This window comes from Sphaerodactylus townsendi, linkage group LG03, assembly GCF_021028975.2.
Source record: "Sphaerodactylus townsendi isolate TG3544 linkage group LG03, MPM_Stown_v2.3, whole genome shotgun sequence".
Lineage (NCBI taxonomy): Eukaryota > Metazoa > Chordata > Lepidosauria > Squamata > Sphaerodactylidae > Sphaerodactylus > Sphaerodactylus townsendi.
The window spans coordinates 179477291-179504113 of NC_059427.1; the positions used below are offsets into that span (position 1 = coordinate 179477291).

The 26823-nt window shown below is 47.0% G+C and overlaps 1 protein-coding gene across 1 annotated transcript in view; it reads right to left on the reverse strand.

Annotated features, from left to right (window-relative positions):
- KIF5A (kinesin family member 5A) overlaps window positions 1-26823 on the reverse strand; it is a 93410-nt gene that overhangs the window by 25726 nt on the left and 40861 nt on the right. Inside the window, 17 exon segments of the mRNA XM_048488667.1 lie at window positions 1491-1600; window positions 2790-2848; window positions 7339-7456; window positions 9102-9290; window positions 11226-11372; window positions 14564-14770; window positions 16650-16718; window positions 16942-17114; window positions 20329-20466; window positions 20890-20893; window positions 21023-21174; window positions 22993-23033; window positions 23035-23090; window positions 24048-24161; window positions 24163-24182; window positions 25505-25586; window positions 25588-25599. Coding sequence (XP_048344624.1) covers window positions 1491-1600; window positions 2790-2848; window positions 7339-7456; window positions 9102-9290; window positions 11226-11372; window positions 14564-14770; window positions 16650-16718; window positions 16942-17114; window positions 20329-20466; window positions 20890-20893; window positions 21023-21174; window positions 22993-23033; window positions 23035-23090; window positions 24048-24161; window positions 24163-24182; window positions 25505-25586; window positions 25588-25599 — 1691 coding nt within the window.

A 26823-nucleotide genomic window follows, 5' to 3' on the forward strand; every position in this document is an offset into this window, starting at 1 on the left:
AGGCGTGGCGGCGGGCATTCCGGTAGCGAGGGCATTAATAATAATTTCTCTGTTACTGTAAAAAAACTCTTACTGTAAAAAAAAAAAGTTCCTAATTTATTCCAGCTGGTATCTTTCTGTCCCATGAATTTAAACTCATTATAGCAAGTCCTATAGATCTCACTGCCAACAGAAAAATTGACTGCCTGTCAAATACTTAATACTTTCAAATACTTAATTTTGTTTCTAGAAATCAAAAGAAGGAGACTTTCCTTAAACAAGGAACTTTACCATATGTCTAAAACATAAAAGCTTCTTTTTAAAACAGCCCAACAGGGAGAATTATCCCGTTTTTCTACCTTCAGCTTAATCAGCCACATAGGAAACAACAGGATTCTTGATGATTTTTGGACCCTGAAATGGAGATTTCCTAACTTGGAAAAGCAGACCCAATTAGTAACCCCCTCTCAGCACACACAAATAATTAGTAACCCCCTCTTGGGAACTGGTGAGAACCTGCTGGATCCCACCTCTGTATAAGTCCCTGTCTTATTTTCAGGAAAACAAGGTAGAAGTCCTCCAGACCATGGAACGCACAAAGACATGACACACAAGGTCTGATGAGACAAGGGCATTGGATCACACCCAGGAGTGACTGGCCCTTCAACTTACCAGGGATGTTTCTAGTGCCGTGGTGGCGAACCTTTGGCACTCCAGATGTTATGGACTACAATTCCCATCAGCCCCTTCCAGCATGGCCAATTGGCCATGCTGGAAGGGGCTGATGGGAATTGTAGTCCATAACATCTGGAGTGCCAAAGGTTCGCCACCACTGTTCTAGTGGGTTGCTGCCTCTGGAATGCCCCTGGGAAACCACTGCGGTGACAACTGGCATCAACTCACACACCTCCTTCCACACCACCACCAGCGAGGTCCACATTGAGCAGCCGTGGCTTTGACTTGGCAGCGTGGAAGGGGTTGACGCACAAGGCCATGTCTCTGAGCTAAGCATTCCCTGAGGACCCGACAGCACCAGTGGTGGGATTCAGCCGGTTCGCACCACTTGGGCAGAACCGGTTGTTAAAATGGTGCTTGTAAACAACCAGTTGTTGAATTATTTTGAATCCCACCACTGGACAGCACCCAGGTATACTCCTGGGCTGTTTCAACTTGCCACTAGCCCCCTGCTTGGATCCCACATAACGCAACAGTGTCACGACGCAGGAACTTGACGCTTGCCCAGGAATGGTTTTGGCCACTTTTAACCCCACAGGTGCTTCCTGGTTCCTGCTCCAACTCTGCAGCATGACTAGAGTTGGCCTCTTCTTCTCCAGTCAGCCCTGGCTCTCCAGCCTCAACTCAATGGCCATTTGCTATGTCATCCTGCCTGCTAGTCAAGGCGACCACTACCGGTAAGCCCAGCCTCCCGAACACGCAAGACACAGTCCGCCCTCATGGTGAGTCGCGTCCCACTCATGGAAGTGACTTGGCCCACCCTCTGGGTGACTCACTCCTTGAGCTCATCAATGATTTTCTGCTTCTGGTTGATCTCATCTCGCAGCCGTGCCAACTGCTTGTGGTGGGCCTCGCGGTGACTCTCCAGTTGCACTTCCAGGGCCTTCTGCTGAGACAAAGATGAAGCAGAGTACATGATTTGTATGTAAAGGTCTACAAGCATTTCCAGTTAAGAATATAATTCAGCTGCATGGTTGGGCAGGGACAGAGCGAAGGGGAACTGCTCCTGGTGCACATGCGCGCCCTGAGCCCCTCCAAGCCCCCGTCCACCCCTGGAACGCCCCAGCCACGCCTCCGCAGGGGAACGTGCCTGGTGCATCACGCACCCCCTGTCCGCTTGGTGCTACGCCTCTGTGGTTGGGAAAGGCTTTTGTCTGAGACCTTGGACAGCCACTGCTGGTCAAAAATAGGCTGTTCTGGGCTGCATATACCAACAGTCTGGCCTGAGGCAATTTCATATATGATCCCTCACATGAATTTTCTTTACTAAGTATCTTTGGTATTCCCTGCTGAACCCAGGATCCCCTCAACAGCTCCACTTAGTTATCCCCTCAGCACCACCACTTTGCTGGTTTGCTTCACTCCTTAGTGAAGAAAAGAGAAGCGTTTAGATTTATACCCCACCTTTTTTTCCTGTAAGGAGTCTCAAAGCAGCATATTTACTCCTTCCCTTCCTCTCCCTACAACAAACACTTTGTGAAGTAGGTGACGCTAAGAGAGTTTGGAAAGAACTGTGACTGGGCCAAGGTGACCCAGCAGGCTTCATGTGGAGGAGTGGGGAAACAAATCCAGTTCACCGTCAGTCACTCAGGTGGAGGAATGGGGAATCAAACCTGTTGTCCAGATTAGGGTCCACCTGCTCTTAACCACTACATGACACTGACTCTCAGCTCAGGACAGGAGTCCCCATCCCTGTTCAGTCTCTGGGCAGTTCTGAAATTTTGGGGAAAGGAAGTATATTGGCTGCCCTGGAAGACAGGACTGTCATAAAATGGCGGGGAACGGCTAAATATTGGGAGGTTCCAAGCCAAGCATGAAGACCGCAGCTATTTCCAAATGGGCCCTCCCCGAAGACCCAAAGGTGATGCCTTCTAGAGTCTTCTGAAGATCTGTGGTCTCCAAAGAGTTGGAGGAAAGCGAATATTGGCTGTTTGCTTTGGGGAAGACGCAAGTCAGGAGAAGGTGGTGGCAGTTTGCAACCACTTTGCATTCTGGGTCCCCATCTTGGACTTTGGCTCATTAAGGCACCCCAGTCTTGTGGATTGGGAAAGAGCTGCTGTTTTTCCGGTACTAACTTTGACTTCATCCGTATCCTGGATCAGGTCCTGCTCCTTGCCCACTTCATGCACAGTCTCTGTCAAGAGAAGTGAAGAATAGTTGTTGAGGTGGGGCCAGGGTTAGACCAGCGAGGCTGAAAGTCAAGTGTGCTTCTGATGATTCGTAATTTGAGCCTAGAGACCCAGGTTTAAATTAGATGAACTGAAAAACCAATTCCTGCATTTATGGTGCAGCCCCTTGAGGCCTGCTCATGGTCAATCTCTGCTCCAAGGGCACCACAGTAGCATATATTGGGAGATAAAGAGGGGTAGAGGGAAGCAATCAGTCTGCATAATGGAAGCTAGAGTGGCCTGATTGCTAGAGACATTGTGGCTGAAAACAATGTGGCAGCAAAAGGCATCACTGCAAATGATAAAAACACTGTGCACAAGATAAAACAATAGCAATAAAGAGCACGCTGGTGAAGATAACTAGGCACGTCTGAAAGACAGGAGAAAGGTAAAGTAGGAGTGGTCCAGTTTTTCTCCACAAGAGATCTCTGATCCTCTCTGAGGGCTCATTGCAGGATAAACATTTCTCCGTATTTGAATGCTCTCAGAACGCTGCTTTTAATGGGGTTGGGTTTTAATATATAGAGCTGTTCCTAATGATTTTATAGTTTGATACTACTGATTTTATTGTGCTCTATTGTCTGTTGTTCGCCGCCCTGAGCCCTCCGGGGGAGGGCAGCTTATAAACAAACAAACAAACAAACAAACAAACATGTCAACTTCTTGCTAAGTCTGCTGAGCTGTTGTGTCTGGGAGATGGATTCTTAGCTTAGGATTCTTAAATTGAAAGTGAGGCTTCGGGAAATAAATCCACACAAGAAATCTTGACCTGACAGACACCGGCCCCTGCTGCACAGCAGACACCAGGTGCATAATGGGCCAGTGAAAGTCACAGGTGGTTTGCCATTACCTTCCTCTCTGGAGTCTTCCTTGGAGGTCTCCCTTTCACATAACTGACCCTGTTTAGCTTTAGAGATCTGTGAAGATCAGACTATATCATGCCACTTTCCATCTGGGGGATTGCTTGCAAGCAGAGGCATAGGGGGGAAATGGTGCCCAGGACAAAATGGTGCCAGGCCCCGCATGCCCCCTTCCTCCTCCCCTCGCCCTCCCCCCACCTTCCCTTAGTTTAAAGCAGCTTGGTGGGAACTACACTTCCCAGGAAACCTTGCAAGCCCCAGCCTCCTGGGAAGTGTAGTTCCCACCAGGCAGCTTTTTCTACACCAGGAAGTGTAGTTCCCACCAGGCTGCTTTAAACTAAGGGAGAGGGAGGTGCGGGGAGGCACAGGGGGCGCAGGGGAAGGGGAGGGGTCAGGGCAATTTTCCACCCCCCAGGCACGCGCCCGGTGCACGGTGCACCCTTCCTGCCCCCTTATAGCTCTGCCTCTGCTTGAGAGCAGACAATACTGCAGTACCCCATATTCTTCAACTAAAATAGTCCCTGTTAAAAGCCAGTCACATTCTACCCCAGTAGCCCAATTTATGGTAGCAACTACATACAGCGCTCCAGTGGGAGGGGTTGTGGCACAGAGGAACAGCATCTGCTTGGCATACAGAAAGTCTCGGTTTCAATTCCCAGCCTCACCAGTTGAAAGGAGCAGATGTGATGTGAAAGACCTCTGCCTCGCGCCCTGGAGAACCACTGTCAGACACTGTCTCAGAGAGTGGTGAAGTCTCCTTCTTTGGAGGTTTTTAAACAGAGGCTGGGTGAACATATGTCAGGAGTGCTTTGATTGTGTGTTCCTGCAAGGCAAGGGGTTCCTGCATGGCAAGGGGTTGGACTTGATGGCCTTTGTGGCCTCTTCCAACTCTATGATTCTATGATTAGGGGTCCCCAACCTTTTTTGGGCCTGCGGGCGCCTTTGGAATGCCGACACAGTACGGTGGGTGCATCCGCAAGATGGCTTTTGCAGGAGGTGGAGTCAAGCCACAAAATAGCTCTTTCAGTTCACTTTCAACCACACAGTGAAAATCCTTGTGCTGTGGTGGCAACTGCTGCCCAAGCAATGTTTTTAAAAATTTGCATGAGCAATCAAACCTCCAATGCCCAATCACAACTCTTGCTGCGCCAAAGCCCCTCTTGGCCCTGCCCACTTCCAAAAACTCTTGGCAGGCACCAAGGAAAGTGTTGGCAGGCACCAGGGCACCCATGGGCACCACACTGGGGACCCCCATGATTCTGAACAGCCAACACTGGCCTTTATAGACCTTGATGAAGCATATGTGATGTTGCACGCCAGGGATCAACATAAAATTAATTGTGTAGGCATTCTCTTTTGTTTTGTAATCCTGGCAGCTGAATGATCTGAGAAGAGAGACTAAGAAATGTGAACTCTTCCCTTCCCTTCCATTTTCTTGCTGTAAAAAGCTATCCCTGAGTTTTTTGATACCTGCACTGGGGGGAAATTGCCATTTCCTCACAGCCAGCTTACTTTTCTTTCACTTTCCTTTATGCATCGTTTTTTGCCCTTTCCAAAGTCACCGCGGGGCAGAGCAAAGAATCTGCTGGCAAAACACGACCTTTTCTGTTGCTTGCTTGTCCCTGTGAAGCAAAACACCTAAACAGGAAGTGTAATTCTTTATCCAGGTTTTGTTGCTTCTTCCTGCCTTCCCTAGCAAACCCAACAGCAGTTTTCCCCACTCTTCTAGCCACTGTTTCTGAATGATCTTTCTTGGGCTTTTTTGGGTCCATGTTTTTTAATGCTGGTCTATTCAGCTATTGCATACCAGGAAAAAAAGTGGGAAGGCAGCCCCCCAAAATGGGCCCTTCTGGTCACCATTTCCAAACAATCAGAAGGGCTTTGTTTTGTGTGTGTGCGTGCGTGCGTGCATGCGTGTGTACGTGCATACGTGTTTTTTTTAATGCTGCAGGCCTGACACTGGAGCAAGGGACACGTCTACTGAGCTATTGAACGCCAGAAAAATAGGAGGTGTGGGGGGAGACTTTGCAGGAAAACAACAAGGCACGCAGGATTTAAACTTTTGCACCTGTTGGACTGCTGGGAGTACTTCAGATAAGAAGAAAAGGACCCTTTTAAAATGCAACAGTATAGGCAAAAAGGCAATCCGGCTGGCCTCAACAAGGGCCAGGGCCTTTACGGCTCTGGCCCCTACCTGGTGGAACAGGCTTCCAGGTGAGATCAGGGCCCTGCGGGACTTACAAAGTTTCCGCAGGGCCTGTAAAACGGACCTGTTCCGCCAGGCATTTGGCCAGCCGGGATGATGTCAACTCCGCCATAAGAACATCTGGCCTCCCGTGGGTATATAAAGGGGGGAGGGAGGGGTTGAAGCCATCTGTAGTCTTGGTTGTATGTATTATTTTATGTAAATTATATATTATGAAGTTTTACATTGTTTTATCATTGATGGACACCGCCCTGAGCCTTTGGGGAAGGCGGTATATAAATATAATAAATAAATATAAATAAATAAATAAATAAAAGTGCTCTTCTAGGTATATATGTATATATGGTGTAATAGACACTCTGCTCCTCTCATATTATCTGTGAGATTTAGTTTGGTCCTACTGAGCTCTTGGTTTCAATTTCTGCATGCTAGCTGATGCTGATGGTTGCAAGAGGTGCCTTCCTTGTTAAAAAAAATGCTGTTTTTATAGACAGCTTTTCTCTGTTGAATAGACCTGAGAACGGAGTGAGTATTCTGGCACAATCTGTTGTATAAACAGAAAATTGCAGGAAAACCCCACTGGAAGCAAACAGTCTCAAGCAACTGCACAAAAGCCCAATGAGTTTTCCCCAGGTGTAAGTGGGGGGGGGGTTAAAATGAAGTGGGGGGTAAATTTATACCAGTGGTGGCGAACCTATGGCACGGGTGCCAGAGGTGGCACTCAGAGCCCTCTCTGTGGGCACAAACAGAGTCACACACACACACCCCTACACACACACACATGGGCTGGCCTGGGCCACTGGGCTCGATTATTAGCATTAAACCTAAGACCTAGTTTTGGGGGAGCAGTGTAGGTAACCCTGTTAAGCTCTGTTAAACCCCACTGATTTTCATGCAAAGAAGAAAAGCGCGATCCTTTACCTGGGAATAAGCTCAGTTGCTGGCAATGGGGCTTGCTTCTGAGTAAATCCTCCTAGGGTCGTGATTCACCCATTGGAAGAGGTGCATGGTTGCTTCAAAGCAAAGCCACCAACTACCACCAAGCTTACTCCCGAGTAACACATGCCTCGGAGCCAACCATTTTTTTGTAAACTAAAGCTCAGTATTTAGGTTAAATTGCCGTGTTGGCACTTTGTGAAAAATAAGTGGGTTTTGGGTTGCAATTTGGGCACTCGGTCTCAAAAAGGTTCGCCATCACTGATTTATACCTATGAGAAAACATCATGGGAGGAAAGGGTTCCAGTTTCCACCTCACCCCCACCATTCTTTTATTGGACAAAGCAATTCTTACAGACAAAAAATGCTTTGAAAATAAACACAGAGGCAACAATAATGTACAGCTGAGCCTCCTGCATAAAATACGTAGCATAGTCCAGCGCTGTGCACCCACCTTGGGCCTGAAGCTTGGTCAGCTCTTCACTCAGGGCATCATAGGATTCCTCCAGATGCCGCTTCTTCAGCTCCACGCTCTGCATGTACTCAGTGAGTGAGCGGATCTTTGCTTCATGCTGGCGGGAAAAAGGGGGTATGGCGGAAGAACCATCAAGAAAGAAGAAGAAGAGTTGGATTTATATCCATCCTTTCTCTCCTGTAAGGAGACTCAAAGGGGCTTACAATCTCCTTTCCCTTTCCCCCCCACACAACAAACACCCCGTGAGGTGGGTGGGGCTGAGAGAGCTCAGAAGAACTGTGACTAGCCCAAGATCACCCAGCTGGCATGTGTGGGAGTGCACGAGCTAATCTAGTTCACCAGATAAGCCTCCATGGCTCAAGTGACAGAGCGGGGAATCAAACCCAGTTCTCCAGATTAGAGTGCACCTGCTCTTAACCACTACACCAGGAGTTACAGTACACAAGCATATCATGAATGTATCCCTCAGTGAGGTTCCTGCCCCTCCTCAGCCTGTTTTCTGTTCCAGAATGACAGTAGGACGAAGAAATCTGAGATCCACTTAATTTTTTTTATTTACTTACCTGATTTATACCCTGCATTCCTCCTCAATGGGGCCCCAGAGCACCTCATGTCATTCTCTGTTCCATTTTATCTGTACAACAACCCTGTGAAGTAGGTTAGGCAGAGAACATGTGACTGGCCCAAGATTATCCAGTGAGCTTCCGGTTCCATGTTATTTTCCAGAAGTATGTTTTAAGTGCTAACTTGAAGTTACACAGAACCCTGAACAGCCATGAAAAGTCCTTCTGGCGGAACAGTCAGGATCAGAGACGCAGAAGGGCAGGGAGAATGTTTAATTCTTCCCCTACTCACCATTTCTTTGCTCCCCTATACCAAGCACATTTACTTCCTGTGGAGTTTAAGGTTCCAACCTCTAGGTTGGGCCAGATATCTCCTGGAATTACCAAATGATTTGCAGATTCCAGAGAGTTGGTAACCCCCATGGTGTTCCAAAGGCATGTGAGACTTCGAACAGAGTAATGGGGTTTCTACGTTGCATCTGTGTGCAACTGAAGGCTCTCCAGTGTGGGAATTTAGAATTAGTATCCCTCTTTCTCCACCATTTCTGGACCAGAGCAAAAACCAGCTTCTCTCCCTGGGTAAGGCAAGGGAAGTCTGTCCTGATGCCTCCTGGGTTTCTTGGTAGAGGAAATGTTAAGGCTCTCAGAGTTTCTGCCCCATGCCTGTTTTCCCATCCCAGCGTGGTGCAGTGGTCAAGAGCAGGTGCACTCTAATCTGGAGAACCGGGTTTGATTCCCCACTCTGCCACTTGAGCTGTGGAGGCTTATCTGGGGAACCAGATTAGCTTGTGCACTCCAACACATGCCAGCTGGGTAATCTTGGACTAGTCACAGTTCTTCGGAGCCCCACCCACTTCACAGGGTGTTTGTTGGGGGGGCGCCGCCGTTGAGTCCTCTTACAGGAGAGAAAAGGGAGATATGAATCCAAACTCCTCCTCCTCCAGTCTGAGAGATTTCAGCCTTCGGGGAAGCCTGGAGATCTCCTGGGATTACAATTCTCTCCAGATTACAAAGACCAGTTCTCCAGGAGAAAGTACTTTCAGGATTGGACTGTATGGCATTATACCCTGCTGAGGTCTCTCACTTCCCCAAACGCCACCCTTCTCAAGCTCCACTTCCAAAATTCCCAGGTATTTCTCAACCCAGAGCTGGCAACCTTACCTCTGTCTGAGGACTGACCTGAGAGATGAGAAGCTGGCAAGAAGAGAGTTCCCGGCCTGTCACCTCCATCTTGCGATGACACTCAACCTGCAGCCCCTCCAGCTGCCGGCAGCGCTTCACAACAGACTTCACTTCCGACTTTATCTTGCTGATGTAGAGCCGGGCAACAGTGAACTCTTCCTCAATGGCACCACTGATCTCCACTGGCTGGGGATAAGGAAATAGGAATCCCTGTATTCTCTGAGCACATAAAGCTCAAACGTGTCACAATTGTGCATAGAACCAGGTTGGTGATGGTGGAAAACGCCACCAGGTCACAGCCAATTGATGTTTTAAGGTGATCTGCCATTGCCTGTCTCTCTGTAACGACTCTAGGCATCCATGGTGGTCTCCCATCCAAATGCTAACCAGGGTTGACCTTGCTTTGCTTAAGATCATGGTAGCCTGGCCTCCCAGGTCAGGGCATAGGCTACTAAGGTGAGCCTATTTTTACATTTTATTCTAATTCAACAGCAAGGAATGAGTAGCAAACTTGCACATTCACCCGCCGTAAACAATTCAGTAACGCTTATGTATCGTATTTTACCTCAGCGCAAGCCAGACCATAGTTTCTCAGGGCTGTTTCAAACTGGGAAGATCTGAATGGCTTAGGCCCAGGAAATTTGACAAACCACCTCTTCCCAAACTGTCCGGCCCACCAGTTAAGACCCCCAAAGGTTACCCATGCATTTAATTGAAGTGCTTTTATGCTTTTGTGACAGGCTTCTAGTCTGAGCCAGGGGCGTAACGAGGCAGCCCTGGGCAAACTGTAGCCCTGGGCAAAACCTGAGTTGGATGCCCCCCCCCCCCCCATGGGCGGCCACTCCACCACAACCAAATTTTTTTTTTGCACCAGGACATTGGTGCCCGCAGGAGGTGCATTTTTTAGACATATCAGCACCAAACTTTCAGCATATCATCAGGTGACTGTCCTTATGCTACTCCCCAAGTCTGATAGGGTTTGGTTCAAGGAGTCCAAAGTTATGGACTCCCAAAGGGGGTGCCCCATCCCCCATTGTTTCCAATGAGAGCTAATAGGAGATGGGGGCTACAGTTTTGAGGGTCCATAACTTTGGCCCCCCTGAACCAAACTGCACCAAACCTGGGGGGGTATCATCAGGGCAGTCTTGAGACTGTGCCTTCAGAAATGTCCCCCCCCCCAGCCTGCAACCCCCATGGACAGCAATACAGAAAACTCAATGCAGAACAAAGATTCTTGGGCAAATTTCTGGGATGTTCCTGCAGGGGGCGCATTTTTTGATGTATCGGCACCAAAATTTCAGGGTATCATCTGGAAACTGTCCTTATGGTACCCCCAAAGTTTGGTGCAGTTTGGTTTAGGGGGTCCAAAGTTATGAACCCTCAAAGGGGGTACCCCATCCCACATTCTTTGCTAAGGAGATGGGGGCTACCCTTTGAGGGTCCATAACTTTGGACCCCCTGAACCAAACTGCACCAAACTTGGGGGGTGCCATCATCTCCAGATGATACCCTGAAGGGTAGTCTCCTGATGATACCCTGAAATTTTGGTGCCGCTAGCCTAAAAACTGCGCCCCCTGCAGGCCGAAAATGGAAAACCACTAAAATACCCAAAAATGAACCCAGCATTTTGATGCCCCCCACAAGGTGATGCCCTGGGCAGCTGCCCACCTTGCCCAATGGGCATTACGCCAGTGGTCTGAGCGCTGTTTTATGAATACCATTTTAGCTCCCGGAGGCTGTTTTATGCTACTTTTATGCCTTTTATGGTTTGTTTATTACTGTGGATTTCTATGCTGTTATCTTTTATGATTTCATTGTTTTTAGGAGCCATCTCAAGCAGGTCTCTGAACAGGCAGCATTTAAACTTTGTAAATACTAGAATTTGAAGAACAATTTTAAAAAATCCAGTTTCTGTTGGCCAGTCCACCAAGTGATTTCCTAAGCTGTCTTCCTATTAACCCTTACTGAGCCATTTTCTGACTCAAGCTTGGTCAGGTTTTTCCTGACTATGCAGCTACTACTAATGCAGAGAGATGAGCAAATCCATCATGCGTTCCAAGAAAGTATCTTTGCCTTAAGCCACAACTGGTTTGGCTCCCCAGGATTTCCCCTCTTTCTTACCAGCTTGATCTCACCATTACCCACGATGACACTGAACTCGCTTAGATCCTTCATGAGCCCATTCAATACTTCAGCAATGCGCTTGCGCTGGTGCGCACTGAACTCCTGCAGCCGTTGCAACTCCGACTCCAAGGACATCAGGTTGGCCTGCGAAGGAGAGGAGATGGTTGAGTTGATGCAAGGAAGCCACGTGCCCACTCTCATTCACTACTCACCCTCCAGTTTGCAAAGACAAGAGTCTTTTTTTACTGTGTTCATATCCCCACCTGCTTTCTTTCACTGAACTCAAGGCAGCCGATTGGGGAGCAGGGAGCAGGGAGAGGTGCTCAGGTATTCAAGCACTGACCAGACACAGAGACACTTAGGCCCCTTCCGCACATGCAAAATAATGCGTTTTCAAACCACTTTCACAACTGTTTGCAAGTGGATTTTGCCATTCCGCACAGCTTCAAAGAGCACTGAAAGCAGTTTGAAAGTGCATTATTCTGCATGTGCGGAATGCGCCCTAGCTTCAGCAAGGTTGCTGCATCAAAGGCCCTTTCCCCACTTACCTTAAGCCCCGCACTACTCTCCGCAAGTAGCGCGGGGTTCCACTGCACTCCCCACGTCAGGGGCGGCAACAGCACAGCCGCCCTGACGCTGCTGCTCTTGCGCCCCCTCAGCGCGCGGCATCCCTGGCGCTGGCGAAAACGGCCGTGGGGATGCCCGGACGCGTGCCAGGGATGCCGCGCGCTCAGAGCAACGTGCAGCGACGGCGGCAGCAGGAAAAGTGGGGAAAGGCCCATAAACATCAGGAAAAACTTCCTGACAGTAAGGGCTGTTCAGTGGAATGCACTACCTCAGAGTGTGGTGGACTCTCCTTCTTTGGAGGTTTTTAAAGAGAGGCTGGATGGTCATCTGACAGGAGTGCTTTGATTGTGTGTTCCTGCATAGCAGGGGGTTGGACTTGTTGGCCCTTGGGGTCTCTTCCAACTCTATGATTCTATGATAAACCTTCTAGCCATGATCTCTAGACTGAGAGTGTGGGGTTTCTTCTTTTCACTGCTTATAATTTTGTACAATCTTTTGCTTTTTTTCCCCTGTTCCTCCTAACCCTGAACACATGATTTCTGGGTCACGTTTGTAGAAAGGATTAGAAATAAAACTAAATCTAATTAAGCAATTTTGGGGAGCAAAAGAAAGAAAAAGAGCTTTCTTCCCAGCTTGGCCCTTTAGAGGGGACTAGACTCCTCAGTCACAAGCTTCGGAGAGGAACGGGTCATGGTTCTTATTAGTGGTCATGCAGCCCATCCCTTCCAGACAAGCACTGTCTATTGAACTGGCAATCTGCAAGTTCCAGGGCTATAGTCCAGCATTCAAAACAGGCTCTAGATTGCACTTGAGTTCACATTAATACCCAGGCATAAGAGAGAAAAAAATAGGATTCAGATTGGGGAGGTGCAACATGGAACTTTGGGCAGGGAGCACTTCTTTAGTTCAACCTCATATACTTTTCAATTGTCAGCAGCCTTGACACATGGGAATTCCTGTTTTATCTGAACTGTACTATGTTTTTTCCATTTTTTGTTTATGAAGGCTTTCATGGCCAGAATCAACTGGCTGTTGTGGGTTTTCCAGGTTGTGTGACTTTGGTCTGGTAGTTTAAGCTCCTAATATTTTACCTGCCTCTATGACTGACACCTTCAGAGGCATGTCATGGTAAGATGTGCCCACAAAACACCCCACGCTGTGCCACAGAAATAAACACATCATAATGTGACATACCTCTGAAAATACCAGCCATAGATGCATGTGTAACCCCCATGCTCAGAATGGGTTGACCCAGTAAGGGGTGGAGACTCAAAGCAGGAGAAGGCTGAGGAGCTCATGTAGTTGGAGGAGACAAGGCTACCAGACTCAGACCTTGGTTGTATAAGCCCTTAACACCTTGTTAAGGTCATTGCAATATTGTTGGGAACCACTGGGAAGGTAGTTGTTTATTTTTGCTATGTTGTAAATGTTGGAGTTTATTGTTTCAGGGTTCTTTTTGTGTTTGTAATGGGTGAGAGTTCTCCTGGAAACCTTCATCATGTTGGATCCTGTTCATCAAGCCCTTGGAGTCTTCAGCAGCCAACCCACTTGCAAAGAAGAAATGGACTTGGAATTACAAGACTGTAACTAGAAGGACTTGAAAATGCAACCTGAACAGGACTTTGAAGTGTGATGTTAAATGTTGATGTTATATGTTAAGAAAGTAAACCATTTTGTTTTTAAAAATTGTTGTTGCAAACTCATTCCAAGTTCTGCCCCACAGAACCCACAGATAGAGGTTACACATGCAAAACATTAGGAGCTAAAACTACCACACCATGGCCACACAACCCAGAAAACCCAACACAGCCTTCTATCAATTTCTTATGACTCAAAGCTAGAACTGTGTGCTTAAAAAAAAGAAAATACTAAGTTCTGCTCTGAAGATATTCAAGTTCTGCACTAAAACATATGGAAGCTGGCAATCTGTATAAAATTATGCAAACGATGAGAACATCTGTTAATATGCATCATTTATTCTGCACTATATTTACTACTTTGCATAATTTATGATGGGTTACTAGCAACAGTGAGACGGGGGTAATGGGCTATGTGGGGAACTGAAGTCTTTCCATTACTGCATGAGAAAACTATGAGATTCTGAGATTCTAACTGCCCTTCCTCACAAACATTCCAGCATATCTTCACTGCCATAAGAGCTAGTACCTTTGCCTTTTTTTAATAAAATGAAAAATGCACTTCTTAGCCAAATTCAATGTGTTCTATGTATTGTCGAAGGCTTTCACGGCCGGAATCACTTGGGTGCTGTGTGGTTTCCGGGCTGTATGGCCGTGTTCTAGCAGCATTCTCTCCTGACGTTTCGCCTGCATCTGTGGCTGGCATCACCTATCTAGAAAGATGCCAACCACAAATCACCAGCTAATACATCAGGAAAAGGAAAATGCTATCAAAAGCACTAAACCATGTCCTCTCAGCGACTCTCAACATACAATCGTCTATCACTACTTGTAATGCATTTACTACACTTCTGCAAGATCATTAGCCAAGATTTAAGGAGGTTGGATTGAACCAGCGAGTGTAGTTCTGCTGGTGAAAAAAAAGGAAAAAGAAAGGAGTCCCCCCATTGGGCACCCAAAAAAAGAGCTACTATATGGAATCGGCACAGATAAAACCCATGCAGGATGTGGGCTGGGATCAGGAGAGGAACTGTATGAGGTTGACTAAAAAAGCTGGCTGGACCAAACCCTTGGTCTGGCCACCTGCTGACCCCCAAACAATGTAACGCCTATCTGAGCCCCTGGACATACCATTTTCTGGGACAGTTCATCCACCAACAGCTGATTCTCCTGGTTTTTTTCATCCACCTCTTGGGATTTCTGGTCATAGTTGACAGCCAACTCCTCCAGAGCTTGCAATACTTCCTTCACTTCCTCCTTGGCCGAGTCGTTCTCAGATTGTAGGTGGCTCAGTTCTCTCTGCACCTTCTCATTGTCCCCACGAGTTGACATGAGCAGCTGGTTGGCAAAGAGGACAGAGAGATGAATCGGCAAAAGCCCAAGTAGGCCAAAATATATTGAAGAAGTCCAAGAAAGTTGTCAGGAAGAGGTGGGGGAGAGGGTCCAAAATATGACAGTATGGAAAGAGACAGGAATTGGAGCAGTTATGTAGAAGTTTAAAGAGCACAAAGGACAAAGCAATGGGAGAAAGTGAGGACATGCAAACACTTACATATGGCTCAGTATATGAATGTGCACACACATAAACACATCAAGACACAGATATGATAAAGATTTATAAAATTTTGCAGGGGGGCGGGGAGAAAGTAGATTTTTCTTTTCTCCTTGCTTATAGAACATGCAGGGCACACAAAAGAGGTATTTCTATTGTCAAAGGCTTTCCTGGCCAGATTCAACTGGTTGTTGTGGGTTTTCCAGGCTGTATGGCCATGGTCTGGTAGATCTTGTTCCTAATGTTTCACCTGCATCTGTGGCTGGCATCTTCAGAGGTATATCACAGCGAGAAGTCGGTTACACACTGTGTCCAGTGACTGTATCACAGAGAAAAGTCTGTATCTAGAGGTGTATCACAGAGAGAAGTCTGTTACAGTGTCCAGTGACTGGACACAGTGTGTAACAAACTTCCCTCTGTGATACACCTCTGAAAACTACCTAAGCCACAGATGCAGTGAAGCGGCGTTAGGAACAAAGATCCTGCCAGACCCATTGGCCACACAGCCTGGAAAACCAACAACCACCAAAAGAGGTATTTATTAATTCACTTTAAACCCCACCTTTCACCCCAGTGGGGACCCAAAGCAGCTTACCTAATCATTATTTTCTCCCTTTTATCCTCACAACCCTGAGGGGTAGGTTAGGCTGAGAGCATGTGAAAGGCCCAAGGTCATTCAGCAAGCATCCATGGCATGAGTGGGAATTTAAACCCGGGATTCCCAGATCCTAGTCCTAACCACTATACCACATTGGCTCTTTAGCCTTCTTTGCTCAGTCAGAACTGTGAAATTTGCTGCCAGTGGATGCAGCAATGGCCCAGTTCACAGAGGTATCCAACCTATGGCCCTCCTGATGTTCGTGGACTGCAATTCCCATCAGCTCTGCCAATTGGCCATGCTGGCAGGGGCTGATGGGACTCCTTGTCCATGAACAGCTGGAGGGCCATAGGTGGGAGACCCCTGCAGACAGATACAGGGAGGGGAGGTCTGTCAATGGCTCTTAGCCAAGAAGACTAAAGGAAATGTCCACATCCTGATGCAGAGGATGTAAAACGTGGTGTTAGGAGGCAGCATCAAGGAAATGCCTTGACCTCTGTGCCCTGTTTGTTTGCCCTTCAGGGCATTTGGATGGCTGCCATGTGAGGCAGGATGCTGGATTAAATGGGTCACTACTCTAAATGGGCCTGTGTCCTCAGGTGCCAAAGCCCAAGGGCTTCTGTTGGGGCCCACTGGTGCTCTCTCCACCCTCACATCTCCTTTGACACCTGCACTCATGCCCTCCTTCTGCCCACTTGTGGTTGCTTTGCCACCCACACTCCTGACTGTATATGATGCCCAGCACAGCCAGGGAAGAGCACATATGTGATACATACGACAGCAGTGCTTTTTGTTGCTATGGCAGTGACACTCCCAGCTGCACCCACCACCCAGTACCATAGAGGAAAGGGCATGCAGTTGTTGTGGGCTGCTGAGACCTCAAGCGTTGGAACAGCTTACAGGTGGGTGCAGCAGGTAGTGGTTCGCAGGTGGGTAGGCAAGAAGTGGGGCCTTCTTGTAGTGGTTGTCAAGGAAACCCTGGCCTTTCTGCCCAGGACCTCCCCAAAACCTGGAACTGGCCCTGGCCAGTCTGATCCCGCAGGGCATGCCTTATGTTCACTGCTCACCTCTTCCTGATCCAGCATCTGCTGTTTGAGCTTCTCCATCAGCTGGCTCTGCTGGTTGATTTCATCATCCTAGATGGAAAAAGAACAATTCAGCACTAGCTACCCTGTGTTCTAGCAATGGAGCAAGGCTCCAGGCACAGACACCCGGGATTTCTTGCCAAAGGCTAGCAGGTGTAAAAGGAAAAGGACTCTGATGGGAACAGGACCCTTAAGCATTAAGAAGGGATCTCAACACTAGAGAGGCAGTGGAGGTGGAAACAGGTCTCCGAGACACCAAAACTAGGCCTCTGACCTTGTCATCAAGCTGCTTGTAGAGTTTGCGGATCTCTTCCTCATACTTGTGCCGCTCTTCCTCCGAAATCCGGATGACGATGGAGGAATTGTTGTCGTTGATGGGCGTCTCGTCACAGATGTCAGGCACCACTTTCTCCTCGTCGCTCAGCTGCTCCGTCTCTGGGACGTTCTCTCCTGGAAGCATTTCAGTTGCGGCAACAGGATAGGGTCAGCTGGGCCACTTTGGGGCACTCCCGCCCTGTAAACCCTTTGGATTCATTGCTACCTTCACAGTCACCCCCACAGAACACCCTTAGTGCTTCCTGGTGAGGCCAGAGCAACGTGCAGTCAACTGACCATATAGCAAGTCACGTTCCCTTACTTGGTTCAAGAAACATGCGGCTTTCCCAAAAGGAATCTGGTTCAGACATTTTGGTACACTGCTTCATTTATTCCAATTCCGTGCATTTCAGATATGCAGGATGCTCCTACCTCTGCTGGTCCAAGCAGCTCAGAGGGACAAGGGCATACTGCAGGGGCTAAACTGCGACCGAGGATGGCGGTATTGGTAGCCCCACAGAAGGCGACTATCCGGCCCGCCAGGCATGGCAGCGATGGCTCCATTCATGTGCAGTGGGGGCTCGAGGAGAGGAACTGGCTAGCGGCTGTTGATTACTGAGATTACATGATGGCACCCCAAATCTCCATGAATTTTCCTGACCCAGAGTTGGAAACCTTACGTAGTGGCAGCGCCTGCTCGCCCTTCCTCGGCTACCCCATGTGTTGCTCTCAGGCTTTCTGTTCGCCTCCTCCCATTGGCATCCAGCCAGGCTGGCGAATGGCTTCGCTAACAGCTGCTAGGAGAAAAGGCCAGAAGATACCTGATCCTGGGTTAGATGGAATGCTTCATTGGGAAAGTTCTGCTTTTTTTTTTTTTACAGGGGAAGGTATTCCACAGCCTCCCCAACAATATTTGGAGCCCACCTTGTACTTGACATACTTTGGTCACTGTTCTAAAAATAGACCATGACAGAAAGGCTGAAAGGTGCAATCAAACATTTTACAATCATTTGTGCATAGGAATTTGTTCATAGTTTTTTTTAGTCCAGCCCTCCAACAGTCTGAGGGACAGTGAACTGGCCCCCTGTTTTAAAAGTTTGGGGACCCCTGGCATACTGTATAACCTGGTAAATGCAACTAGGGCCAGCATCAGCATGTCCTCAGGTGGGTCAGCTGCGGAGGCCCAGGTCTTCTGGTGGGGCCCTACCATCACCACTCTGCACCAACTCGCTTCTATCACCTGCCCATTTGCTTGTTGTGGATCTTTGAGTACTCCACCGCGTCCAGTGACATGCTCTGTCCAGCTCACTTTGTCTGAGCAAAGAGGAAGCACTAGAAAAAACACATAGCGATGTGGGAAAGGATGGGTGTGAATGAGGAGGTGGAGCAATCGTTGAGATGAATGCAGACAGAAGAAGGAGTAAGAGGAGTTTGGATTTATATCCCCTCTTTTCTTCTCCTGTAGGGAAGGAGACTCTCAAAGAGAACTTACAATCTCCTTTCCCTTCCCCTCTCCACACAACAAACACTCTGTATAGAGGGTGCATGGGGCCTGAGAACTCCAAAAGAACTGTGACTAACTGAAGGTCACCCAGCTGGCATGTGTCCCGGAGTGCTGCACAAACTAATCCCGAGGTTCACCAGATAAATGGTCTCCCACACAGCTCAGAGGAAGTGGCAGAAGCGGGGGGAATCAAGCCAGTTCCCTCAGATTAGAAGTGCACCTGCTCTTGGCCCAAACCACTACACTACTCACCAGCTCCTCCAAGGAAGGGACACTGGCACAGGCAGGCAGGAGGGAGGGAGAGGGTGCCTGGAGCATTCCTCTGCCAGGGACCACCAAATCCTGGAATCAGTCCTGCCTGCCACAATCCTTTTTTAGAGTTCCTAAACTATCAATGCAAACAAAAATTAGAAATGAGGGTTTCTATACAAGACTTAATGCAGATTAGTAGTTGCTTGCTTACAAATCCTGGCAATTCCTGCCCTACTAAAGAATTTGACAGAGGGAGCTGCGTTGGTCTGCAGTAGAACTGCTAAGAAAGTTTGGATTTATACACCCACCTTTCCCACTCCTGTAAAGGGAGACGCTCAAGGTAGCCTACACAAGCTCCTTTCCCTTCCTCTCCCACAACAGACACCTTGGTGAGGAGTACTTGGGTGGGGCTGAGAGAGGAAACCCCAAAGAACTATGGCTTAGCCAGGGTCACTTGCAGGAGGAATGTAGGATTGCTTGGAAACACATCTGGTTCACCAGATCAGCCTCTGCTAGAAACAAGTCCAGCAACCCCTCAGAGACCAGATAAGCCTGTGCTAGGAACAGAGTTCGAAATAGCCCCTTAGAGACCAAAGACAATTTTTTGGATAATAATCTTTTGAGAATCAAGAAGTTCCCTTTCCATGGCATCCCCATCTGATGAAGATGTGAGCTTTGACTCTCAAAAGTTTTCACCCAAAATCTTGTTGGTCTCGAGAGGTACTACTGGACTTAAGATGAGAACCCTTTAGTGGAAATTCATTGGGTTGCCATGGAGTTGGTTTGCAACTCTATAGCACTGCTTAGTCCAGGAAGGGAAGCTTCAATGGCATCTCTATGGACTGTCCCACACCACCAGGCAACTTCAAAGCCTGGGAATAGTTTAGGTTTTGCACTGCAAAATACATCCACCAGCATTTGCTTACAGCAGTTGCCTGCACTCTAACTTCGCAAAGGAACTAGGTGGTGTTTGCAAAATATGACAGATTAAAAGCTGCACCTGGTCAAAAGGGGCCATTTCCCCATTCATTCAGGGTGGCCAAGGACCACCAGCCTCCCCTCAATCAAGACATTCCCACTGGCTGCTCCTCACACACACCCAAACTGAACCCAAATATCCCTATGAGAAAACAAATCCCATAACATGAGGCAGCCCCACCAAATCTGTCATCACCTCTCCCAACTGGTCCATTTGCATTTCCACTTGCCTTGAAACCAAAAAAGCTAGCTGCGCGACTATCTTCAAATGGAGAAAGGGGCTGAACTTCTTTCCAATAAGAACAGGATGTCAATCCCACCACCTTTTCGGTCTTTGCACACTGTCATATCAGCAGTGAAAGGTTGGGAAAGATTGGGCAATTCTCACCAATATTTTTAGGGAAAAGGGCAGCCAATATTGTACCAGAAATGTAGTTGTGGCAAGAGAATCCATGCACACACACCAGGTACATGGTGATGCTAATGGAGAATTATCTCTTACAGAATTCTTTCTCATTTGGAAAACTATCGAAGTGAGTGAATTCCATGGCTTAAAACCACGGCCTCTCCTTCCCCTGTGCACCCAGACTCACCCGTAGCCAAGCGCCGAGCCTCAGCTCTTCCAGTTTGGCAATTGTGCTCCTTTAAGGGTCTTATTCTTCTCCTTCTCTTTCTCAAACTTCTTCTTCCGCATGCTCAGCTGTCAACTCTAAGGATTCACAGATGCTGTATTCTTAATGTGTCTTAGCCCTGGTGGCTGGCAGACATTAACAGAAAGTTGTTCTATACAGAGAGGGGCTTTTCGGTTTTGACTTGGGTGGAAGACCTTATTGCCTTATCGCAAGGCACACAATTAAATAGCCATGTTGGTAATTGGGAGGCTGGCAAGATGGAATAATCGGACCAGCGGGTAGCCTCAACCAAAAGCCCAGTGATGAGACTTATTCTCTGTCTTACAGGTACCCTGAAATGGAACTGATTAGTTAACCTTTCGAATTGACTAGTTAGTTTAATTTAGCTTCAGTCCCTTAGTCGGATAGTCCATTTCAAAACTATGGATAAGGGGGTGCCTCTTAAACTAAATCTGTTGTGTAGATTTCCTCCAAATTGATTAGGAATAATGTTATGCTATGTGAAAACTGGGCTTTGGGATTCTGAGGGGTGGGGTTGTACTCTGCTTGTCCTTTTAAGCAGAAAGTTGCCCATGTGCTAATTCTTTGGTTTTCAACTTCTGAAATCACAGCGTATGGAATGGCTGCTCAATGGCCACTCAGAAGAAAGACATATAACTGGGCAAGGAGATTACGCTGTAATCCAAAACATGAGGGAAATAGGTGGTCTCAGCATCATTGTAGCTAGGGGGTGTGCAGCAGATGAACATGGTCGTACGGCAGTTTCCACCGAGGGAGTCGTGCAGGATACGGGTCATTTGCTGTCCTGTAGAGACGCGTAACTCTTCTGCATAAAACAAGATGGGTGGTCACATTTCATTCATTCAAACTCTGGTAGGAGCAATCCACCAGTACTCCATATCTACCTTTTAGAAGGTAAGGCATCAGCTTAATCCTTGGAGATAAGCAAAGTCGCAGCGAGTTTCTTCTTCCAAGCAACGGCATTTTGAACCTTCACTGGCGGAGGAGAACTTGTTCACCATTACTGTGGCGATCAAGTTTGACCACATCCTAAACTAACTGTCTTATTTTTTTTTTACACATGTCTAACCAAAGCCTATCTTCTTTGCAAATGTGGTAGGTAATATTGTAACTGGTGGACAAGTTACAACAGTAGTACTTCACATGGTGCGATGTTCCCTACTCACAGAAATATCTTGATTTATGATCCTTGAAATTAGAGTTCGAAAAAACCCATAACGTTTTGAGCTTCTTTTAACTTATTTTTCTTGAACTTTTCTTTCTTTTATTATTACAAGTATCTGGTTAAGTGAAATTCATTCTAAATTCAGCAACAATCACGATAGCATGTCTACACAAATTCATTTTTTAATATTTTTCTGTTGGTTGATACGGTAATAGAATCTCTCTTTCAAGAATGCTTACAATAGGGTTCATTGGGTCCTCTGAAGACCTCATCTCATAATCTTGTATAATGTGACCTGTTTTCCAAACATTTAACTAATAAAAAAGCTGTCAGCTCTCTTCCACTACTTTTGCTACTGACTCACAATTTAACATAAAAGTAAAGTTTCCCCTTCAGTCATGTTCAACCGTGGGGTACCACAGTGAGCAGTGATTTCACAGGCAAGCCTCTTTTGTGGGGTAGTTTGCCATTGCTTTCCCCAGCCATTCTTTACCCCCTAGCTATGTGCTAGGTACTCATTTAGTGACCAAGGAATGGATGGATGGCTGAGTTGACCATGAGTAGCTGCCAGGATATCGACAATACAGGGGGGCTCGAACTCCTGACCGTGTAGTGGCGAATTCTGAAGCACTTAACCCTTTCGCCACCGCGGCTCTACAATTTAACATAACCCTACCTTATATATCAATATGCTTATCCTTCTCATAACCTGGACCACTGCACCTTGTTGCTGAATTGTAACATTTTTGCCTCCATATCATGTCTTCCTTGGCAGACATGAGGACCACAAATTTCATTCTGTGTTTTTGAATTCTCAGAGTTTTAGTAAGATCTTGCAGACTCCTTAAGATTGCTTTGTGAAGATACCGATAGGATGTCTGTATTAACACTGGAGATTCTAGGTTGCTTAAAAGAGGTTACTTTTGAGGTTATTTATTTATTATTTAATTTATATGCTGCCCCTCCCCTGAAGGGCTCTGGGCAGTGCACATCCTAAATGACAAAAGAAGTGGAGCACATAAGCAGTTACAAATATAAACAATATAAGCTCCATTAATCACAAATTAAAACCCTATACAAAATTGGTGGCGTACAACATTAAAACCCTCGTAAAAACCCTCCCAAGAGGAGGAAGACAATGGAGCCCCATAGATGTCAGGGGACCAAGATGTTAAGAGGGAGAACAAGAAGGGGGGCGCACATCAGTGGCCAGCCCCTCAAGGCCCAGTGGAACAACTCCACAGTCTGCCCACAGGCCCTCTGAAATTCACGAGATCCCTTAAGGCCCCGGACAGCTGGAGGAAGGAAGTGTTCCACCAGGCAGGAACGGGACAGGAACCTGGCCTGAGTGAGAGGGCTCCAGCGGCATCATCGTATAAAGTATTTTCATTATTAAGTCTAGAAGTATACCAAAATATAACTACGACCTTGGGGACCTGTGCATATGCAAGTCCTTACCGTGCCCTCCAGCCAAAGCGGGGATGACATTACCAAGGGCGAAGGGACTTGTTAATATTCTTAGCCTCATCATACCGAACCCTCAGCTCCGCGCTGACCTGTTGGGAGAAAGATGATCTTGATTATGATGGTGGGGATAGCCCTGATGAAGTCTGGGCTGAATGAAGAAAGAAGAAATAAAGGGAACCTGTTCTTGCTAATAAGCTGTCTGGTGAGAAAAAAAAATGAAGATATATAAATATGCAGAAGGCTGAAACCATACTCCTGCCTTCAAATGAGAAAGCTGCAGCCTTTCTATATACACCAGGACTGCAATCAAATCCCAAAAGTTCCTTCGCTTCGGCGTCCAGAGTCCCTCACCCACCACCCACACACACATCATAAAATCACAATGGCCTTCGCTGACAAAATAATGGATTTTCAAGCCACTGCAGCTGTTTTACCCAAGTGGATTTTTGCTATTCACTGCTTCAAAGAGCACTGAAAAGCAGTTTGAAGGTCACGTATTCTGCGTAATGCGGAATGAGCCAATGTGAATTTATAAACAAACAAATGAATAAAGTCAGGGTTTGGTTGCACACAGAGATTAAGGCCACACACCACCTGACCAGCTCCTCCGGATCATCAGCAAAAGCAAGCTATGCTGACCAATCAAAGTCTCCAGAGCCCTAGTATTTACTTCAAGCCTGGCTAGTACAGGAGCTTCATACTGCCAGCCAATCACAGGGGCTAATTTTGCACAGACCAATTGTTTTCTGTGGCAAAAGAGAGTGTTGAAGTCTGAACACACACAGTCCTCAGTGACTCAATAGGCTAAGTCTCTGATTCAAACCCAACCCTGGGTGAGATTAAAATTTCGTGGGTGGGAGAATAGCTTTTTTTTTTCAGTGAAAACTCCCATGTTCCTAACACCAGAGTGAGGAATTATCTCACAGCAACTGGGCGAGCTGTATGTAGGTGCAGATATCAGGCAGTTATTTGTGAGAGAAACAGAGCTTGCCTGCCCCATCCCAGGCTAGAGACACCATCCCCTCCCCCTTTCAACCCCTTCAAGCTTTCAGCACCTTCTCACTGCCAGCCAGGTCTACCAGATAAAGCTTCCCGCTAAGTTTCTGTTCAGTCTCCATGTTTTCCTGCTTGATATTGAGGAGATACTATGAAAGCTCTTGAGGAGCTGTGCTCATTCATGTCTGGGGTGGGGAAAAAAAGAGACGAGAATAGAAGCCTGCTCTCCTGATGAAACCCAATATCTCCCATGATATATTTTTTTAAAAACATTTCTTTGCCATGTTCAGTTTCATCATTAGAGGTTTAACTTGAAGCCACACTGGAGGATCCATGAAAAGATTTACAGTGTGGGGTTTTTGAGGGTGTATGTGTGAAACAGAAGTTATGAAGGCCCTTGATTCAGATCAGGACCACAGTACAAGAAAGGGGTTAGCAATTTCGCCCTTTGCACCATTATCCCAGTTCCTGAAATTCTCCTTCACTCCAGAACTGGAAATGAAGGGTTTTAACTTGTAAAATTATTAATTTTTTTTCTCTCTTTCTCACAATTCTAAAACCAGGGGCATACATTGAAAATGCTGGGGAAGAATTAGGATTACTAAAGGAAACATTTCTTCATAGCGTGATTGGTGTTTAGAAATATGTTGCCACAGAGTGAGGTGATGGCCGCTACCCTGGATAGCTTTAAAAGAGGCATGGATAGATTTATGGAGGAGAAGTCGATCTTTGACTACCAATCTTGATCCTCCTTGATCTGAGATTGCAAATACCTTAGCGAATCAGGTGCTTTCGGGGAGCAACAGCAGCAGCAGCAGCAGCAGCAGCAACGAAAAAGCAGCAGGCGTTGCTTTCACATCCTGCATGTGAGCTCCCAAAGGCACCTGGTGGAGCCTACTTACTGATAACCCAGAGTGCTGGACTAGATGGTTCTGGTCACGATCCAGCGGAAGCTTGCTGTTCTCACATGTTCTTATGTTCTTCAAGAGCCTTTGAAGCACTGCAAAGCCACACTGTCCTGACCTTCCTTAAAGCACCCGAGAAATAATTTTTTTATATGAGGGTGGGTACAATGCACTGGCAAAAGTACATATTTTTGCATGTAGAAGGTCCAAGTTCGAAGTTCCAACATGTCCAGTTAAAAAAAAAGATTATGAACAGCAGAGGTTGAGAAAAAAAACAATTCCTGCAAAGAGCCACTGCCAGTCAAAGAGTGGCTCCACTGAACAGACCGGTGGTGTGCCTCGGTGTAAGGCAGCTTCATACGGTGATTTCCCTGCATCTTATGAGTTTAAGGCAAATCTGCCCAACTTGTAGCCTCCCAAGCCAAACATAGCCCACTTGACGCAAGAAGTAACAAGAGTATGGAGACATAATATTATTGCCTATGTTGGCTGTGTTAGGGTAAACTACATTACCCAGGTGCTGGGTCACAAGTTGTGCAAGCTACGAGAGATTTCTCCTACCCCACAATTCTCCCTGCCACTTGCCAATCCTCAGAACTCACTTGCAGCTGACAGCCGCGTGGCGGTTGGATTTCCCTCATCGATGACATCCAAGTTTTCTTCAGGGCTGGACACAAAAGCGGCTCGGAGTGCAACCCTGGCAGGTGAAGAAAAAAGTAGGAGTTCCCAACCTCAAAGGTGAGGTCTAAAGTTCCCTCTAAGAATCCTAGCGGATCACCGGGCCGTAGAGATCATTTTTTTCGGAGGAAGGGCAGCTTCAGAAGTGGCAAGAGGAATGGAAGTCTTAAGTGACATCTCCTCTCCACCGAGGCGCTTCCTCCCCATACTCCACCCTCCCCAGGCACTGCACCAAATCTCCAGGAATTTTTCCAAGCTACTGTGGAGATGGACCAGAATATCTATAAGGCATTTGATCGAGAACTATGGATGTTGTATGAACCAAAGATTCTAAAAATCAAAAATGGTGTTTCTGTATTAGTGACTAGAAGGACTGCAGCAGCGGGTCAAAAGGCATTTTAGAAGCTTGTCAGTGATTATGCGGGCAAGCAAGGGTAGCATCTTTAAGGATCTTGTCACTAAAGGCCAACATGACAGCAGACATATGCTTTATAAGTTTGTTTTAGGTTAAGAACTAGCGCTATTGAACAGGGGTAGGAACCTGCGGTTTGAGAGCGCATCGCGACTCTTCTGCCACTTACACTCGTCACGAGCCAAACGCTGACCCCATCCTTGCCAGCCAGCCAGCAGGGGCGGAGCCACCTGGCCGTGGCGGCTGGAACGTGAGCTCCTCTGCATACGCCCGTTAGGCGGGGTGGGTGTTCCTGCCGACGGCAAGGCCGACCGCTTCAGCACATCCTTGCCATACCTGCAGGTAGCAGAAGCGGGCAGCATCAATACTCCAGAATGAGGCAAGAGTAAGCAAAAAACCCGTATATATAGTGTTATCTTTATTTTAAATGTCAAAAAATTATTGCGGCTCCAAAGTGTTTTTTTTCTTTTCCGTGGAAAACGGGTCCAAAAATAATAGCACGAGTTTAAAGGTTCCCTACCCCTGCTATAGAATGTGATTAGTTAAATGAACACAGAAGTGATAATGAGAGATTCACATTTATTTGTATTTTACTATAATTCTATAATTGTTAAAAATCAATGTTTGTATAAAGTTAAAGTTAAAATCATTTCAAACTGGGAAAAGGGAAGTTTTATGATCTTAAAGAATGTCAACCTGCATTGCCTGAAGAGGTATCTCTCCTCAGGAGCAAACTTAGAAAACAGGTTAGTTTTATTGCAGCCGTTTGCATATGGGTAGAGGGACATGAGCTAAGAGCATGCAGCGTTTGAATAACAGAAGGAATGTGAC